The sequence below is a fragment of the Chelmon rostratus genome, chromosome 1 (assembly GCF_017976325.1).
Source record: "Chelmon rostratus isolate fCheRos1 chromosome 1, fCheRos1.pri, whole genome shotgun sequence".
NCBI classification, from domain to species: domain Eukaryota; kingdom Metazoa; phylum Chordata; class Actinopteri; order Chaetodontiformes; family Chaetodontidae; genus Chelmon; species Chelmon rostratus.
In genome coordinates this window covers 13,944,451-13,965,402 of record NC_055658.1, presented here as the reverse complement: position 1 = coordinate 13,965,402, position 20,952 = coordinate 13,944,451, and the positions used below count along the sequence as shown (strand labels likewise).

The window sequence follows — 20,952 nt, the reverse complement described above, 5'->3', positions numbered from 1 at the left end:
CAGGCGCCACAGGTTTTAAATGTGAACGAATAGTCAGTTGTTTTGTAATCATAGGTGTCAATGAATGTGGTTCATACATGGAATGTCCTGTGCTTTTCTTTTCAGTGGTGATAAAACATCTTGAGTGTTAACAGAATATCATAAATGTGCGGTCGATTGTTGACCTTCTGATTAATCTGTAATTTACTACTCGCTGGTCAAAGAGGAACCACAGAAACGGGCAGCCGTCAACCTTTAGCAAAGCTGCGAGAAGAAGGTAGCAAGTGGTCGCTCTCGCTGCAGACTGTGGATGGTGTTTTTGAGAGGTAAGGGGGTGTGTCTGTGTCCCATACGGGTATCTGCCTTGGAGAGACTGAGCAGAGGCGGGAAATGGCGCCTGGTAACACAGCGATGTGTCATTTCGGAGACGGCGCTTGAGTGCATGTATACAGAAAAAGTCGGATCGGATCAAGAAAACAACCACTGCCTCTGTTGTGATGTTTAATCGGTCTTGAGTCGTTATCTCCAGATACTGCGGATCACCGTAAAGTAAGTCGATAACGTTAACCAACCTTGTACGTGCATTTGTCTAATTTGGCTTGCGGTTTATGTAATCTTGGCTAACGACAGGATAAATATTTTCCTTCCCTGCCTGTGCACATCTGTTAGCCCGCAGCGGTTTTTCAAGAAGGCTAGGTAGGGTTAACGCTAAGCTAGCTGTGCAACGCTGTGACATGGCTAAGGGCAGCTAAAACACGGCCTACGGCGGACATGACTAATTCCTGGTCGACTCGACGTCTGAGCTAATTTTAGCTTCCCTCTAATGGTGCTGTTTGTAACTAAGCAATTCAATAGATACTCACTAGAATAGTTAGCATTTATCGGTGCAACTGTTTGCGTCTTGTTAAAACAATGAATTTCTAGCTAACGTTAAGTACCGTAAGGTTAAGTCTTCTAGCTTGCATTGAGGCTAATGTCCAAATTGGCATTCCACAACAGAACTTTGCTAGGTTTACATTAGCTTACCAATACCGTCGTTTCCAGTTCATGTCTTTCAAATATGTGTTGGGCAAGACGTGTTCATATACCGTAATTTTTGAACGAAATCACATCAACCGCATTTGTTTGTTTAAGATAACGTTGACTGAATCAACAGATCATTTGGATAACATCACTGTTAGCGGGGTGTTGTGATTAACGATGTCTGACTGGTTTCACTGTTTAAATAACGCTAACAGTAGTAATGTATACAATTCGAGAAGGTGTTCGAGTCAAACCGCTCAGCAAACTTCACGGCAGTTAGCTAACTAATTTTCCTTACTTTAGTTCATGTCCTTTCGCTCAAGTTTTGATGCCGCACTGGCATGCTAACGGTAAGTTAGCCTGTTTGGGCTTGTCGTGTTGAAATGCTAATGTTAGAGTTTGCTAACTGGAATGCCGGGTTGTATTAGAGGTCTAGTGTTAACATGTTGCCTGTCGGCGGCAGCTGTAAAATCTGACAATGTTAAAATGATTTATTGCACACATTCATAACCCCTAACGCCTAACATACGACACCTTGTAGCTAGTTCGTTTAGGTAAATGTTAGCGTTAGCTTCATCAAGTAAGTTGCTCTATTAGCAGCAACGCTTGATAATCGTGATTAAGTAGCGCAACTTTTGCAAAGGGTGATTTTGGCGTGATTGAGGCAATTGGACCTGCCGGGTCTTCTACTCAATTTTTTATAATTTTTTGTTTTTAAGTATGAGCTATGCTTTAGCCACTTTTTGGGCCAGTCGGCTAACGTTAACCTTAGCCTCGGAGTAAATTTCGTAGAGCGGACAACCTGTCGGAAGGGCCTCACTTGTTTCTCCACTGTTTCCATGGTTAGCCTTTGCTAGCTCGCTCGTACAGTCTCAGTGGCATGCATGTTCTTATTTCCCGCTCACTTGCTCGTACCTAGTTATGTGCATGATCTTCGGTCAGTGGGCGATTGCATACAAAGGTAGATGTTTAGCAGCTATGATGTTGCCATGCGAGCCATGGCAAAGTTTGATTTTATAGTAAGCACAACAGGCACTTAATTTAGATTTTTTTTTTATTTAGCAACAACAGTAAAACCCCGATGTGTTGTACATACTAACATGCAAGGCACTGAAAAAAAGGGAAGACTAAGAGTAACTTGGCTTTCAGTACAAGTAATTGGCCTAATGTAACAATATTTCCTGCCACAAACCTCTGTACAAACTTCACATATGATAAACCTTAGGTAATCGCTTCACAGGGTCGGTCTCACACAGTAGAGAGTCAGGAAGAAAGGCAAATTACTGTCAGGTTTTCTCCTGAGGTGTTAAGGTACATTTTTTGTCTCAAGAGATCAAATAGTAACAGTCTGAACTGTTGGTGCATCAGTGATAAAAAGAGGAATAGTGTTTAACATTATGAAAATATACACAAATATTTTATCAGCAAAGACAACCAGTGGCAACAAGGAGACTACCAGCAATACTGATTTAGTGATTAATACAGCACTGAACTGGAAAAGTAATATGATCTTGCCAGAGTAACTTTGTACAGACATAATTAATTTATTATGGACAGTGTCAGTGCTGTGATGTATACATGGACAGTTTTATCCAAAAGGCAATTATAGTTCAAAGTTCTTTAGCTGATTTACTGCCTCTATAACTGGAGTTTTGTATTATTTATTGTCTTAACATGGCTGAAATTAGCATTTGCAATCTGATCTGGGAAAAAAAACTGCCGAAAGGAGGCATTTTCAGCTGGATCAAAACTCAGTGGCAATGATAATGGTTAATCAGCTTTTTAACTCTCAAAAAAATGCACCCACCATTTGTATTTTCTAAAATCTCAAGAGGTTCTTAAATATTGAATCTTGAGGAACTGGATACCAGTTTTCTATTCAAGTTGTATATTGTAAACTCTCTCCTCAAAGATGTTTTAATGAGGCTGATGTTTTTGAATCACACCCCCACATGAAAGACATGTTTGATTTGAGTGCCATGTTGGATGCTATAATAAAGTCATGGAGTCTATCCTTCGCAAACTACTACTTTGACATTCATGCAAATTCACTGTCTAGAGCTACACATATATTTGATACTCTGGGCGGTCACAACTTACTTGTCCCATTTGTCCTGCCTGTCAGATACTTTAATGTTACCATGTACTCTGACACCCTTAAAGCGCCTGTTGGTGTTTTTCTGTGTGCACGACCAAGCAACAGCACTTACACATCCAGTGTGTTCATGTATGCACCCCTATGTAAATGTAAAGCAGATGTAGTGACGAGCATTTACAGTATATGAGATGTACAGTATGTATTGAGAAGGTGCTATTGTGTGTTTAGGGTTCCTGTCAGGTTGTGGATATGTCCAGACACATTTTCAGCCAGCTGCTGTTACATAAGCACAAGGAGCTGGCATGCTTGACTGACAATTCATGTTCACTGTGAATACATTTTAAGTTTTGCCTCACGGACAGTGCTGACCAATTAAATCCCTCAACAGTACAGAATAAGAAGTTTATTTACTGTGGATACATTTCAGCTCAGATTGGGCACATTTAAAAATCGTTGTCCACGTCTACATTTTTTTCAGTTACTGTGCTGGCTTGACTTAAACATTGCTCTTGTATGTATGTAGCTAATCATAGGGAGTGCTTCTAAGTTAGCATATAGTAAGATCCTGGGTGATGTTTTTTTTTTTTTTTTTAACTGTATGACTAGAAGTAAAGCCAGCTGTGGCTGCCGTGATCCACTGTGATGTAAGTGAAATGGGATCTTGAATGCATCCAGATGTTGGCAGAAAATGCACCAGTATTACCCCACTACAGAGAGATACACCCCACAGACTTATCCATTCTTAAAGTTAAAACAGTTGAGACTGTTGGAACAACCTGTTTGTCGACCTTAACAGTTGAGTATTTGCTTTATTGCACAGTTACAATGATTTTCTCTCTCTCTCTCTCTCTCTCTCTCCCTCTCTTAATGTGTCATCTATCCCCATGTCTAAAACAGCCTTACATGTGACTCCTAAAACAATGAGGCTGAGAATGCGTAAGGCGTCTCAGCAGCCGAACCCCAGTCTGGCAAGCCGTCCATCCCGTACCAAGCGGAGGCATTCAGAAGTAGAAGAGGACACTCCTACAAGCGGAGGGAGGGGCTTGTTCTCAACCATCAAAAAGTTCATCAGAGGAAATGCTGTCAAGGTAACTACATTCTATAATCACATCAAATGACCCTGCTTTTTAGTTGAGTTTGATGCAAATACGAGTGTGGTGCCCCTTCTGGGAGCACTGAAATATTGTAGCTGAAGTTGTCCTCCTCCTCTCAGTGTGTCCAGTTTAATAGTGTCACCTAAACGTTTTGGCACTTCTCTGTTTTAAAACTGTATTTAGCACTGTTCTCCAGGTCGCTGAGTTAAATACAGTGTTTCTTGGTGCAGAGTATCATGTTTCCCAAGAAATGTCTGGTGGAATGCAGCAGCTTCTCTGAGAACCCGGACTCGGCTCTAATTTTAGCTTCTGGCTCACAGAGTTGGTGTGCAGGGACAGGAGGTAGCAACAAGTGGAAAAGTCAACTCGGCTAAAAGGTTTTCCTCTGGAAATACATGGGGACTTTTTTATGTTCTTACATGATGTTTTTTTTTTCATGGTGCTCCCTACATTTACTCATTAATCCTTAATTCAAGACTTGTTGCATACATCTTATCTTTTTCCTATGCCTTCCTATATCTTTAATAAGATGGATAAAATAGAATAGAAATTTTGCTTAGATTTCTGCCTTTTTGGTTATTGTTATCTTATGACCTCTATACACTACTCTCACTGGCCACTTTATTAGGTACACCTTGCTAGTACCTGAGCCATTAATACAAGGCAGGCTGGAGCCATGCTTTCATGTTCTTTACACCAAACCGTGACCCCACCATCTGACTGTTGCAGCGGAAATCGAGACTTATCAGACCAGGCAATAGGGCTGTCACTTTTTCCTAAAGTCAAGTTTGAACAAATCTATTATGACAAGTAATTTGTAAATTTATTAACCTAACATTGCACCCATCTAACATCATATTTTTCCAGCAATCAAATGTTGTTTTTTAACTGCTGTATTAACACATCAGAATCATAATGATAATAAGTTTAATTTATACCACACTTGTCATTCATAGTGAAACTCAAAGTGCTACTGTATTTTTAACATGGAACATGCAGCTCAAAGAAAACAGCAATAAGAGTTTCGATAAAAAAGCATTTCTGAAAGAAAAATGTCAAATGGCAGACAACAGGAGAGAATTAAGATAAGATTTGACCTAAAAAGCCAACTTAATTTCTAATATTATTAGACCCGGGCCGCTGTGAGGGGGACTCAGCTGTAATACATGGTACACGCTAATATTGATCTTTCTAATCTTGTTAATTTGACATATCAGTATTTGTAACATATAGGCTTAGACTTAATATTTGTTAAAAAACAAAAGTCAAATACCTCTCACTTTGTTGATGACTGATGCGATGCGTCAGTAGTGCTGAGCTGAGATCTCATGTCATGCTGCAGAGGTAGAACAGCAGATGCTGTGGGGGTTAGACATTGGTGGAGAGGGCCTGAGTTGCCACTTTGAAAGGTTTCAGTGTGTCTTTTAGTTGCTCAACCATAGACCACTAAGAAGTTCTAGTTTTTTGTTTTGGGTTGTTTTTTTTTTCTTTGTTTGTTTAATTTTTTTTAAACCAAGGAACTCCAGCTGTTTTTCCAGCAGGCTGCTGTCTGGTGGAGACCTTCAGAATAAGATGCAGTTTCCTTAAGTCAGGAATGGACCATGTCAACTACTTTCACCTCAAGCCCCTTGTACATTGCCAGGTTTAGTGTGTGGGCCCAAAAGGATACATTAATAATCCCTAAGAACCCATTTAGACCTGGTTTTGACATGGGATCTGTATCTGGACACTGTGTCTGTTGTGATCAGATCAGCCTCGCCACATCTGGAGGTAGTCTGGCTTGCATTGTTTGAATCTTAGGTGGGTGTAAACGTAATCTATACAACGTGCTGACATCTGTACGCTGCACAACATACAGATATTTGTCTCTTGCCAACACAAAATGTTCAAATTTAGAGAGTGACCAAGTGAGAAGGCTGTATGGATTATATATGTCTATTCTGTACCATAGATGCACCAAAAGATGCGTTATTCAGCAGGACTCTGTGAAAAATCAAAGCAACATGGGTGGGAAATTAATAATATACAGTGTGTGACTGTTTGCAAGCAGTCATGTGTGCAGCTGATTTGCTCATAACAAAAAAATGTATCCAGTGACAGAGTAGCCTACATGCCGGTACTGCAACACACTGGGACAAACTGAGACATTTTTTAATTGCATATGGCATTCAAATAGTTCAGAGCATTGTTAAAATTCATAAAAAAAGCATAAAATTCATCCAACATGTTGCCAGTGCCTTCTAAATCAAGGCAAATTTAGGCCCTTTCAGCGTTAAGGAAAAAAAGTCAAATCTCTGACTGTATTTCAATTCCAGCTGCATGATGTCTTGTCTCTTGAAGGTGCAGCAGGAGAGCCCAGCCAAGAAGACACGCCTCCACTGTGATGTGGACAACAACCTGATCACCTCCACCACCCCGAATACCAACACCCCCCGCAAGACTATCAGCAGGGTTGGCAGGAGGGGCTCCCTCAATGGACGTGAGTGACACTGAAATGGAATATGCTAATCACTAGTCTTTATTTTCCATATGTCTGTTCATTCTAAATCTGTTCCTCCACCCCTGCAGAGGCAACCAATCATGACAGGAGTAAGGAGAAGCCCAATGGCAGTCTGGAGGAGACGACCGCTGTTGAGGTGGGCTCCAGCCCTCCCAGAACCACCCTTCTTGGGACCATCTTCTCCCCTGTTTTCAACTTCTTTTCACCAGCTAAAAATGGTAAGCAGCTCCTGAGGAAGCCTATTTGATTCAGCTACCAATGTAAAAAGAGACCATGTTCAAACTTATCGTATATCTGTACTCAGATAAGAATGGTAGGCTGAATTTGTGGGCGCCACAATGTAATGACAGCTAATGGTATGGTTCATTAATATTTTTAAGTTCCACCACTGTATTACACACTATGCTGTGCGTGTCTTTTATAGTGGGTTGTATTTTGTGATACACAAGTCAAGTCAAATGCCTCTTTGTATTTGTTCTTCAGCCTCTTCTGGCTCAGACTCTCCAGACCAGGCGTTGGAGGCTGAGGAGATAGTCAAGCAGCTGGACATGGAGCAACCTGTGGAGACGCCCACCAGCACAGCCACATCCACACAAGAAGTGTGTGCCACTACTAACTTCTACTCTAGTGTATCACAGCTGCCACCTCTGCGATCTCCACACATCCCCGAGGTATCTCCCACAGCTGTGGAGGGAGAGCTTGATGCTGATGCGGACCTTCCACCCCTCACAGGTAGATACTGCAGCTGAGAACACGTGAAACAAAAAGAGTTTTACTTCATGCTGAGGTTATAATGAAGTGATCGGCTCTGCTTATCTTGCAATTTGGTGTTCCTGCTTCTCATCTTGTTCTTATTGTGGTCTAAGCTCCTGGCTCCAGTCCAGAGATGGCATATGTGGACTCTCCCCCCACTGCGGTACCACCAGAGGCATCCTATGAGGAAGACTGGGAAGTCTTTGACCCGTGAGTGAAACACTGCAGTCATAAAATGCTTCGTCTTATAGCCAGACCCAACTGAACAGAATTTGTGACAAAACCAGAGTGCCAACGTGTGGAAAGCAAGGCGCAGCGGGGTGGTTTAAAACAGCACGTGGGACAAAAGTTGGGTTTCTTTCTGCAAATGGGGGCATTGTTTGTTGCTCGGTAAGATGTTTGATTCGACCGGGTCAAAGCTTAAGTTAACGTAAATGACATCCAGACTACCATCCTGACTCCCTAACCTATGACAGAACAGACAAATTTGACGTGTCTATGTGTGCTGTTTTGGTTTGAAGGTATTTCTTCATCAAGCATGTCCCTCCGCTGACAGAGGAGCAGCTCACCCGTAAGCCAGCCTTGCCACTGAAGACACGCAGCACGCCTGAATTCTCTCTGGTCCTAGACCTGGTCAGTTGTTGTATACAACAAATCATTTATTTGTTGATTTGTATTTGATTAATTTTCAATGATATCATAAAATAGGAGTTTTAGTGTCTTCTCTGTTGTGTTCCTTAGGATGAAACGTTGGTTCATTGCAGTTTAAATGAGCTGGAGGATGCAGCTCTTACGTTCCCTGTCCTCTTTCAAGATGTCATTTACCAGGTGAGTTCGGTCTTCCAGGAGTGTTTCCCTCAGTTTATTTCATGATGCCACTAGAGGGGGATGAAGTTCAATTTTTGAATAGCCTTACTTTGAGGGAGGTGTACTTGCAAAACTGGACAAACTTGTCATACAGAGAGATAGCTGTAGTACTGAAGAGAACTGTCCAATTCAACAGACAGCTTGAGAACTGTATCAATAAGACGTGTTATTGCACTTGATTTACTTCTATCCTCTCACGGCAGTGACCTGCAGCAAACATTGTCTCTATTGGTCAAAAATATTTGCTTAACAGTGGTGTGTTGTCATGTGCAGGTGTATGTGCGCCTGAGGCCATTTTTTAGAGAGTTTCTGGAACGCATGTCTCAAATCTATGAGGTAAATATAACCTGGCTACTCCTGTGAACTAGTCCGAATTTTGTCAGATTTGAAAATTTACCTTTTTATTTTCTCTCTTTTCCAGATCATCCTTTTTACAGCCTCTAAAAAGGTGTATGCAGACAAACTGCTCAACATCTTGGATCCTAAAAAGCAGCTAGTGAGGTACAGTGTTTTTTGTTGTGATTACATAACAAACTCAAAAGCTGATGCAAGACTGAATGAAAAGAGGTAGAGCTCAAAAAGCTGTGTGGAGCACCGCTGTTGGCATATGCTGCTGTTGAGGTGTCAGTGTTGTGTTTTTCTGAATTATTGATTGCCCTGACCTTGTCACTGATTGATTTTTTTCCCTCCCTCTTTCCTTTCATTCCCTGCTGTAACTGTAGACACAGGTTGTTTCGGGAACATTGTGTCTGTGTCCAGGGAAACTACATCAAGGACCTCAACATCTTGGGCAGAGATCTGTCAAAGACCATCATCATCGACAATTCACCGCAAGCCTTTGCATATCAGGTGAACACCTAACACAAAACCTCCAGTGTTATGTTTTGTTTACCTGGTTATGAACATGCATCAGTAACTGTCACCAAAGTCAACCAAAGGAAAACATATTTTAGAGAATTAAAAACGGAGCAAGAGTCCTTTTTAAAAATAACTTTTGTCTGTATAGATGCATAGATGTCTTTATCTGCAACTGTGTAGAAATATTTAAACAGAATGAATAGACATGCCACAGAAAGGAGAAAAAAAGAAGCTGCACGGAATTCAAATGTTGATTTTAGAAAGCAAATAACATGGAGCTTTTTTACAAATACAACTGGTCACATCAAACTTTCAATAAACTTCAACTCAATGCAGTTCTGTTGGATAAAATGTTTGCCCACGTGATTAGCAAACTAACCTCTATCCAGAGGCCGATGTAGGATGTGGTTGATTCCTCATTGTAACCTGCGATAGACAGACAGATACTGACACATATCATCTTTTGATCAATTTATTTAGCAGATGTCTAAACAAACTCCTCACTCAATAGATGTGACATTTGCTGTGTGATGCAGCTCCACTGCTTGTTTTCACTGAAGCTTCACATTTGATTTCATAAAGGTGATTATAATGTCTTCTGACATGAATGGAGGCGTTCTTTATTTCAGACGACTGCACTGTTACACGCTGTAGGAAATCCCGGTATATCGCTCGTTTTGAGAATATGTTTTTACAATTTGGGGTTTTGATTTATTTGAATTCTCTTGTTAGGTTGAAGAGGCACATTTGAGTTCAGCTATAAATATGACGTTGCTCTCGTGATTATAATTGATATGTTTTTTTGGTCCCAACAGTTGTCCAATGGGATTCCCATAGAGAGCTGGTTCATGGACAAGAATGACAATGAGCTGCTGAAGCTGGTGCCCTTCCTGGAGAAGTTGGTTGAGATGGTAAGATGTCCTTCAGTGGTATTTTTGGACCCATTTCAACAGCTATTTACCATTTTAGTAAATGTAATCTAATTTGCTCTTTCTGTCTCCTCCTTTTGTGGTTTGTCCTGCCTGCTGAACTCATCAGAACGAGGATGTGCGGCCGCACGTTCGGGAGAGGTTCCGGCTTCACGACCTGTTGCCCCCTGATTGAACTCGACCACAGTCTCTCAGAATGGGACAACGTGAAAAGACTGAAAACAACATGCGTGTAAAAAGCCCCTCTTTGGATTACAAACTACAACATTGCCATTACTGTTAAAATTTTAGCCTTTTTTCTTTTTTGGGGGGGATTTTATTTTTTGTTTTTAGATCTACTGTTGCTTTTTAAAAAAAAAAAAACTTCAAAAGAAAAGTGTTTTTAAAGATCTGGGTGAAATTTTCTAAATATCTAAATGTATAGATGAAATTACACACACAATGAACAAGCCCAGGTAAACTCCACTTTTTGACTGACTCTCCAGCTGTGGAGCCGGATATCGTCTCCACTCTAAATTCTGACGTCTTGGTGCTGGTTAGTGGATATGAAAAAGCCACCTGGTAAAGAGGAACTCCACCCCGACCGAGTCCCTGAACCCAAACCCACCCCTGGTGCTCACGCTGTTGACACTGACGAATAACGACACTCTGTGGCTACAGATCATTTTCAGCGGGAATGACTGGCCTGTAAATCAATCTGTGCATGTGTGTATGTTTACTCCTAGCCACACACACACACACACACTCACTGATTTGGTGTTTGGCAAACCTACAATCTGTAGCCTTTAAAATTATATGCATTCCTCCGTAGCTGAGTCAAGTTTCTATTGTTGGTTGCAGTTTTTATCTGGTCAAACTGGTGTTTCATTGTTAAAAAAAAAAAACAGCGTTTCAAAATGTTTTACTTTTTTTGTAAGATATATTTTAAAAGGGGTCACGTAAGTTTTATCGTAAGACTTTTTTCCTATTAGGAGAGCGTGGGTGCTTATTCATGATGACAGTCCACTGCATAGTCATGAAATGGAATTAATCCAGGATATCAAGTATAGTTTATTCTTGCTCTAACAAATAGAGGTTTAAGTTAATGTGTTGGCTTCACTGTGGCCCAACATGGCTCCTTAATTAAACGTTAGGATTAAGAATCTTCTTCCCTGTAAATCTGACATATTGCAAAGGTTTGAGGGCATTCATTTTCAAAGTGGTATGTGTCAGCGTTGACATTTCATAATAGTATTTGATTTGTCATTTGTCTATAATCAGTATTGTCTTTTACTCCTAATCAAGTATTCTGGCTTAATCAGAGCTCTGTTTCTTTTAGTTGTAATGTGTAAGTTGATGGCTATATCAGTAGCATTATAACTAATGTAGCACATCTCTGCCAGTGTGTCATGAAGTCTACCCATGGTAGACATCTATGGCCAGACCCTGTACCAGCCATATCTGGCACCAGCAACATACTGTTTGAACAGTCAGATGCACTGACTGCTCCTCTACCTGTCTGTTTCATACCTTTTACTTTGTACTTTTAATCTTTTTTTTTCTTTTTATGTTTAGCACAGTCTAAAGCATTGTGTTTAAGAATGGTAACTATATGAATGTGTATCTGCCAGACACTCAAGCCAAACTGACATTTTACTCCTCTGTTGTTTCAATTTGATTTATAAACAGTGAGACAAACAGTAGGCAGAAATGTAGTGTTGTGTTGGCATCCTTTACCAGCCTGAACCTGGGACACAAAGCTCAAATCAGCCACACGAGGCTGTCCTCTGTCATCGCCCAAACCCTCAAGAGTTAACTTCAATCTCCTTCACAATTTGGCATGCATTGTTGAACTCGTTGTAGTTCTTGTTCAATTTTAAATCAAAGTGCATTTTTTTGTTAAAGCAAATGTGAGTGTTTGGATTTGTCTGGGTTGCCTGTATAGTGCCATACGATTCCTGTCCTGTTCCCCCTCTCCTATGGCATTTCCTTTGCTCTCGCCCTCAAAATGCTTCGATGGAAAGAGACAATCAGACCTCAAAGCTCTGCCGATACTGAAACCTGGGGACATCCACCCCTCCCGTTTTTTTTCAGTGTGCCGTATGTGTTGTGTACTGTGATTCCATTGAGTTGAACCCCCCCCCCCAAGTAAATTTGCCAGGTGAATTGCGCTGTGCCCTTCCCAAACAATCCCAGCTGCTCATTTGATGCAGGTGTTGTTCAGAGATGGTTTCCATCTGTTCAGTGCCCGTCTGTCTTTCGCCTTTTTCACCAGAAGTTAGTGGCTCTCCAGAATTTAGGAGTAGTTTGTATTCAAGTTAAATTGTTACAGGGCACAACAGTGTTTACTCAGACGTAATGTTGTGAGTACACATGTCCAGACTATGAATGTAAATTGTACATGGGGTGATGTCTTAAGTGTCTTTCTAAATTCCTCGAGTTCTCTCCTCATCAACTCCAACAAATCCATGAGGAGGGATGGCAGCTCGTGTCTGCCATTCACACGTTGAAGAGGAGGAAAGAACTATGTGCATGGAAGAGGAAACATGTCTTGAGGTCCCACCATGGTAGCCCCCTCCCTACCCCTCCTCCCCCATGACCTCTCACCATCCTGACTGCCAGGTTTTAGTATGCAAGCCTCACCTTGAGAGTGTGATGTAGCCCAGGTGTGCTCGTCTCCTCTGAGCTGTGTGATTATGTATAATTATCAGTCATGGCTTGTTTCTGAAGGATGGGTGGGAGGCATTTGATACTTTTCATCCAGCTCATTTTTATGTGCATTACCAGTTTATTGTACACTGTTGTACAATACATGCAGCTTCATGTTTAAAAAAATCCTTAAAGTAAGGAAAATCTTTTGTATTTTTGATTTCAAAAGGCATGTCATATCTACTTTTTAAATGTATTAATGAAGATTTAACTTTACTTCAGATGGAGTGTTTTTTTTTCTTACAAATATCTGTATGTTTAGTTTAGCGCAATGTTACTGAACTGTTAAACTTAGCATGTAGAGAATACAGCTTGCTTTGTGAAAAAGTCCTGAATTAAATTTTAATCATGGCACTTTTTCTGCAGAAAAGAGCAATCGTGTTAATGATTTTTTTTTCCCAATATCCGTTAAGCCATTTTACTTGTAAAGAAGAATTGCTATTTGTGCTGAAGATGTATTTAAAAATGTTTTAAGACATCTTTGTTAGCCATCAGGCTATATGCTATTGTAAAGTGTATATACAGTTACATTGAATTTCTGAAACAAAGTTTTAAAGTTAAAAACCTCTTGCATGCCCTTTGTTTTTATTTCTCTCGCGATGATACTGGAGATGTGGGACAGTTCATGGGAGAAAAGAGGAATAATATAATGTGATGGCACATTTACACATGGATTTATGCTTGAGTGAAGAGATAGTAGCACTGAACCTATTTCCCCATTTTTGCGGGGAAGAATAGGCCCATTTTATTGACTGTAGTATGTTTAAAGTAGGACTACAAAATGCAAACCATACACTTCTTTTGAAAAGTTCTATAGGTCTAACTGTTAAGCAGTCATTTGGCCAGGATTTGTGCTATGTAATTCTCATTTTAAATAGTTAATAGTTTGCATAATAGTGAATGTAGTAGCTATTTTCATGTTGATGCCCCATCCATATGCTTGGTAAAGAGTTAACTCATAGCCTAATATGAATCTTTGCATTAATACTTATAGGTAACAAACTTTAAGTGATTTCAAGTGCACAATGAATGGGTTGTATTTTAATGGGGGTCACTGTATTTTAAAGGGCTGTCAGGAAGAGAAATATTAAGGTTTGGCATCAGAGCCAACCCTGAAATTTTAACACAGCATAGCCTTTTTTCATTTTTCACTTATGGTGTAAGTGTTATTAAAGAAAGCTTAAAATGGGTTCTCTCCATTAAAAACACCTTAAACAATGTAGGAAAACCCATTAAACCACTTTAATATCTAGAAAAGTGTAAAAATCTTAACAATTTGGCCACATTCTAGGGTAAGTTTGTTTTGTGCTACTTTAATGTCTTATTGCCCTTTTTCCATCTAACCGAGCCCTCTGGGCGCAGCATCAGGTGTACATGTAGCAGAAGTCATGTCAAACCTCCAGCAGTCAGTCTGGTGTCTCCTGGCTCCTCTGACGGGACTCAGGTTTCAGACGTGGGAGTTAATCAACACACTCCGTTAATAATTCAGCACCGACGGCCGGGCTTGATGCCCAAATCCCGTCTGCGTTTCACAGCCCTCATTTCGCACCTACTTTTTCCCCTTTACTGGTGTCCTTAATTACGCTGCTTTCAGAGCAGGTGTAGGGTTGCAGGGAGACACGGAGGTGAGGAGCCTGCAGCCTCTGCAAGCAGAGTGGCATGTAAGAGGGATCATCACCTCGACCTGCTGCGAAGATGAAGTTTGAAGGATGAGCGACAGCCAGATGAGTACTCTCAGTTTCTGCAGAGACTGACTCGGTACAGTTAACCAGCATGAAGCCTGTGCTCAGTCTGCTGCTTCTGCCTCAGCACAAAGTCTCCACTACAGCAACAGGATAAAACCACGTGGATTTCTCTATTATTAATGTTATTATTATTTTATTGTTATTATTATTATCTGGGATCTGCTTGCGTTTGTTTGGGGAGTTACAATGTGGTCGACACCAGCTGCTTGGATAGTGTGCATCCTATTTGGTAAGTACAAAACAAGATCTGAGAAAGCTTTAAGGCTAGTCCTCAACCAACCTTGTGTTTACTCTAAAAAAAACCCTCTAGTTTCCTGATGCCAAACTTTTCCACTGAGGGTGGCAACATCATGTGATCAGTGTTTGATAGCTGTAAATTGTTGGATGACTTACACATAATAACCCCTGTGAAAAAAAATATGAAATGATACTCTTTGAAGAATTTACAGTATTTACAGTACACTTTGTGCTATTTTTTCAAATTCAAGTATACTTAAGTATGCTCAAGTAGTGAGCATGAGTATATTGATTTTTAATACATTTAAGTAGAACTTAATGACATCTATTTAGAAGTAAGTATATGTCAAACATACTTTAAGTTGAAAATGTAACAGTGTACTTTTAATGACTGATAGATAATAATACCACATACATTCATTTATTTTCCTTACAGGAATAAGCAAAGTTTTGTTTTCTTGCTGATCTTCTGAACAAAAAGGAAAAAATGACTGTCATAGCCTCAGTGGGAGTTCCTGCTAAAATGAAGGTTAACATAAAAATTAACGTCACACAATCCTTGATTTGTTGTATATGTGACAATAACAAAGGGTGGATAAACTTTCTCAGAATGGTCACTGTGGGACAACAGTAATTCATTTTTCTCCTCTTTCTGTTTTTCTTCATATCTACAGGGATCACATGCGATGTGAAGCAGGTGTATTCACAATCCAAGTTAATACAAAGAAAAACTGACCAGACTCCTGACGAGGCCACCAAGTTAGAGGAGGACATCCAGAAAGTTATTAACCAAATCCACTCCTTGTCTGGTGGCCATGAAAGTAAACGCAGCTTCAGCGTCTCATCCACAGAAGAGGGCTTTGACTTAAACGCATATTACAGTGCTATGAGCAACTTGTACGCCGTTTTTCAACCACTGCTGAGAGAAAGATTTATTGATGACCTCCCCAGAACTATAGTTTGTATTATGTCTGGGAGACAGGACTGTGGACTGGAGGCAGAACTAACAAAGACCGTGTCTCTGGAGTTAGGAAAGCCGCTGTTGACATTTCTGTCATCACTGAGATCCCAGACCTGCACCCCGCTGAACAAAGACGAGGAGTCAAACAGCTTCCTGAGGACCTACCTCAGGGTGGGGGAATCAACGACGGCGGCGTTAAATGGTTTCCAGCAGACATTTATAAACATACTGCTGAGTCTGCCTCTTTCTGGGAATTTGATGAGTGCCGTTAGCAGCCTTGTGGATGGAGTTGTGACATACGTCTCAAAGTTCATGGCAACGTTACTCCAAGTACCAATGGACTATATCAAAATAGCTTTACAGTTTGGAATTAGAATACCATCTTTGGATGAGAAAGAGACCTGTGAGCAAGGTGAAACATTATTTTCCATCAGTATAAGCATCTGAGTCAGTGTCATGTCATTTTCTAAACCAGTCATGCCAGTAAAATTGTTCTCTGTCTTGTTCTGCAGGAGATCTCAAGCAGCTCATTATGTGGTAAGTCATGAGTGAAATTCACCATTTTTGCATATTAAAGCTACCCTGTGGAGGTTTTGACCACTCCATAAAAATCACAGGTACAAGCCGACATAAAAGCCTTGAACTGCGACTCCCAAGATGCATTTTGGCAAGAAACATCCAATCACCTTAAATTATGTTACATGCACCAGTGACAATGAGTTGGAGCTAAAGATGAGTGATTTTACAGTCTGCAGCTTACATAAATTCAGTATCAGATGCATTAATTTTGCATGAATTTAGCCACTATGGCGCTTTGTTTTGTTTACACCTGAAACGATAAAGTGTTATGAATTCAGCTGCGCTGTAATTCTAGCCTCTGACTGGTGTCCTCATAGCACTGGCACCCTTTCTCATGATGTTATATGAGAAAGGAAATACATTCAACACACAATGTGAGAAACACTGAATGTAAATATAACCTTTGTGTATTTACATGAAACTCCACAGGACTCCTTTAATTAACATCTCCCTTCATATCCCATTGAAATTAAACACACATCAGCCAGACAGACTCTCACTAAATCTGTATGCATTTTAGTAACAATTAAATACTTGTTCATTTTAGGGGAATCAACCACAATGTGAGCTGGTCCTTCGGTAGCTCCATTTTTGACATGCTCCTGGGAATCTTTGGGGCTCCGGAACAGTCTCTGTGCACAAATCCCGGGACAGAGTGCCAGAATACTCCCAGCGTCCCCTTCCAACGAAGCGTCTCAGAAGACACCGACGCCAACCCCGACATCCTGCTAAAGTGCGATCGCCACAATCTGGCCAGGCCCAATGACACGCTGTGTGCTGACATCCTCACGGGTTCCAGAGCAAAATACTCCACATCTGTGCTCACCTTCTGCCAGGCGCTGAGCTCCCTAAACCCTCACGAGGTAGAGCAGGTGTGGAGCAACATGTGTTATGGTATTCAAGCACTGGCGTCTCTGCTCCTCAGCAGGTCGTCTGACTGCGGCGTTGGGCAAACGCAGCCTTCCCCGGACATCACCCCTCCCTCTGAGACTCCCCCCGCCCCTCGTTCTGGACCTTTTCGAGTAGCCAGAGAAGCCTCCAACCTCCAACAGCTGGCCTGCAACTACAACAGCTGGTTAGGAGACGAGCTGGTGGATGCTGTCCTCGTGTCGCTGTGCAGCGATAACGAACGTGAGGAGTTTGTGAAGCAGGTGTGTGGCGATGCTTTGTTGATGAGGAAGCTGCTCTCAGATCAGATGAACACCTGGCTGTATGGATACTGTGGCAACTCCTCCGCAGACCCTGGGTACATGGTGAGTCAGTTCTGCTTATATGAGCAGTGGATCGACCAGCCCTCAGTCATGGTGGACTCTGCCTTACTGGAGTTCTGCATGAGCATGGACAGTCCCAGACTGATCCAACTCATCTGCCAGCACACCGGGTTCTTCATGCTTATATTCTCTAACCCTGAAAACGGGCGGTTCATGCCTAACTGCACGAACTTGCCCTTTCCGCCACTGCCTCCTGACATGAATTCATTAATGTCAGAGTCTTGTCGTTACTCAGAGTGGTACAACGTGACGCAGATCACCACCGATGTTTTGTCACAGTGCATACGCCTCGATCACAGTGGCTTTACTCAAGAGGTTTGCTCTAACAAAACGTTTCTAAATAGCCTGCTGCGCAACAAGGCCAACGCCTGGCTTGAATCTCACTGCAACACCGCTCTCAGCCTCCCACCCACAGAGCCGACCCAGCCCTTCAGCATCGCAGGCTGGTGTGACTACCACACGTGGGAAGAACGGGAGGTGGACGCTTCAGTGGTCGGCCTGTGCTGGCAGCATGATCAGCTCGCTTTTCACAAGAATGTCTGCTGCAAAGTGTCTGTGTTTGAAAAGCTGTTACAAGACCCTCAGAACAAATGGCTGACGTCAGTCTGCACAGACATAAAGGAAATAGAGGAAATGGAGGTGTTACCACAGGTGGGTATTTTACCTGGATGAGAGGGATCTGTGTATCCAAAGTCTAATCCATATCTAAAGACCCATTTCATAGGCTAAACGTTTTGGTTAAATGACCACCATCAGTGCAAATTACAGCCCATGTAATTCTACAGACATGAATAGGTTGTCAGTCTAACTAACAATGACCGATCAGGAGAAGGGAGAGGAAAAAGGTGTTTCACATGAACTATCAGATACCTGGGTGTGGTCACATGACCTAGAAGGAAACCAAGGCGAACACATAGACAGTGCACAGTGCAGCATTAATCTCTCGATGAACAGTAAGCTGTTACAGAAAACAAGTTAAATCGTGACCTTACAGAATCTGTATTCTGATATTTTATTCACAATCTGTTCTTTAGGTGTGCAAGTACTCTGAGTGGACGCGTCCCATCATCGTGGACACGACTGAGTTGGCTCTCTGCGCTGAGATCGACCCACTTAACTTCACCTCTAAAGTGTGCGCCAATGATACCGTCCTCCAGAACCTGTTGGCCAATCAGGACAACACCTGGTTAATACAGCACTGTGACAACCATTCAAATCCCAGGGTATCTCCTGGTGGAGATGGGGGACAAGGAGGAGGCCTGTCAGGATTCAACCCCGCAGAGCAGTGCCAGTACTCCAGCTGGAGCGTATCTCTTCCGGACGTAGCAGTCCTGACTCTCTGCTGGGAGCATGACCAGACCAACTTTGTCTCCTCTATCTGCCCTAACGCTGGTCTTCTGTTTTTGCTGTCCCAGGAGCCATCTAGTGTGTGGGTGGGCAGCATGTGTAACACCTACACTAACTACACCACTAACACTTACACCAACTACACCACTAACACCAACAACGACTCCACTACAGACCCTAATTTTTGCCTGGCCAGAAGCATGGTGAGGCGGTTCAACTTGACCTGCACAGCTAACCTCTCCTCAGCCTGTCAGCCTGGGGCCAGTCAGAATATGGCTCTGCAGATCATGGTGCGCTGCTGGGTGGAGAGTCTGAGCTCCAGGGTGGAGGATCTGCTGACTCCACCTGTGGCCACTATGTTGGAGCAGGCACTCAGCACCACTGTGGTGATCCTGTTGGCCCTGGAGGAAGTCCAGAACACCTCGCTGCATGTCACTGAGAACATAAGGCTGAATGTGCTAGCATCTGTTGTTCGCTATCTTCAGAGGGAAAACAACTTTGACAAAAAGAGGGTTTTGCTGCAGTGCTTTGGGGTAAATACTTTGATTGTTCAGTAATTATTTGAAAAGTATTCAGATACTTTAATGTAACTATAAGTCCTTATAATTAAGCCAAATACTGATGCTTTAATGTGTAAGGAGCATTTTCTAAATCTGTCGGGTAGTTTAATCTGTAACAATGCATCCTATTGTGTATGTATTGTATGTACGTATTGTAGTAGAGGTATAAAGTAGCATGAAATGGAAATTCTATTTGAGTTCAGCAGCTGGGTAAATGTACCTTGATTCGTTCCACCACTGCTTCCCACTTTAGTTTTACTATTTATATTTTAGGATTGAACAGGAATCTGTTGGTCAGTGAGAATTATATAGTATATATTATATAAGTATATTTTAGTACTTTCTCGTAAAGGTATTCTGTAGATTAATCAGATAGTGTGAACAGAGATTCTCCCTCATCTTTTATTCAAATAGGCTCAATCTGTTTCTGGGTAGAACAATTCATTGACTTTACAGTTTATGGAATTATTCATCCGTATCAGTTACCATTAGTGTCATAGTATAGGAGCTGACCTGCAGTGTACAGCCACCCTACAGCTGGTGTAAGGTTACACTCCTGTCATCGATATCAGCATAATGAATGTCTTCCTCTGGGTGTAATCTCCACTGGTTTACACTTGATTTGACAGTTACAATAGTGTGTCAGACTACCAGATTATATGGATACGGTAATGTCTCTGTTCATAGAGTCACAACCTTGTGTATGTGTACGTATGTGTGTTTCCCCCCTGCAGAAAGTCTTAACCAGCTTAATGCAGACACCAAGAGACGTGACCAGTGATGTATTCTTCATCATTGAGGTATGTTAAGGCATGTTAGCAGCGACGCAAAGGCAGGCTGTTGGTTGGTTCACCTCTTTGGTCCATGCAGAAATGTCTCAACCACTGTTGAATGGATTTACATGAAATTTTGTGCAAGTATTTATGATCCCCAGAAGCTAAATGCAAATGGATTTTCTAATCTTTCAAGCTGTTCATCTGGTGCCACCAGCAGATCAGACTTTTCATTTATCCTGTAAAATATCTTAACATCTACATGATATATTTGCTCAAAATGTGGTGCAGACGTTCAAGTTCCCATTAAGATGTATCCTTGTAACTTTGGTGATCTGACTTTCCTGTGACGCGACCATGAGGTTGACATTTCTGGTTTTGAGTGACATTTCTCAACATGTACTGGATTTATTATCATGAAATTTGGTGCACATGGGTATCCATCACATCCCTGCCAGAATAAACTACAGTAACTTTGGTGATGCCTTGACTTTTCCTCTGGTATCATCGTAGTGTAAAAATGTTAACTTGCCCATTAATTTAGTGTATAAGCAAATACCTGCTGAACTGTGCTTTGTGTTTAGTGCTAATTAGACAATGTTATAACATATTAAACAAAAAGGGTGAACACAGTACATCAGGTTTGTCATTGTCAGCAAGTTAGCATGCAAACATTAGCATTAGCTCAAA

The 20,952-nt window shown here is 41.5% G+C and overlaps 1 protein-coding gene across 1 annotated transcript; it reads left to right on the top strand.

Moving 5' to 3' along the window:
- Positions 1-369: 369 nt before the first annotated feature.
- ctdspl2b (CTD (carboxy-terminal domain, RNA polymerase II, polypeptide A) small phosphatase like 2b) lies at positions 370-12,959 on the top strand. The gene is made up of 13 exons (XM_041942613.1): positions 370-528; positions 3,998-4,188; positions 6,535-6,673; positions 6,763-6,912; positions 7,178-7,426; positions 7,561-7,657; positions 7,969-8,080; positions 8,189-8,275; positions 8,588-8,650; positions 8,736-8,815; positions 9,037-9,163; positions 9,988-10,083; positions 10,211-12,959. The coding sequence occupies exons 2-13, from the start codon at positions 4,021-4,023 to the stop codon at positions 10,274-10,276; spliced, it is 1,434 nt and encodes a 477-aa protein (XP_041798547.1). The 5' UTR covers positions 370-528; positions 3,998-4,020; the 3' UTR covers positions 10,277-12,959.
- Positions 12,960-20,952: the final 7,993 nt, after the last annotated feature.

Excerpts from the sequence above, each read along its gene's own strand:
- ctdspl2b (XM_041942613.1), top strand. The coding sequence starts at position 4,021 with ATGAGGCTGAGAATGCGTAAGGCGTCTCAGCAGCCGAACCCCAGTCTG. Across the intron at positions 7,658-7,968 it reads GACTGGGAAGTCTTTGACCC|GTATTTCTTCATCAAGCATG; the intron begins GTGAGTGAAACA and ends TTTGGTTTGAAG. Across the intron at positions 8,081-8,188 it reads TCTCTCTGGTCCTAGACCTG|GATGAAACGTTGGTTCATTG; the intron begins GTCAGTTGTTGT and ends TGTGTTCCTTAG.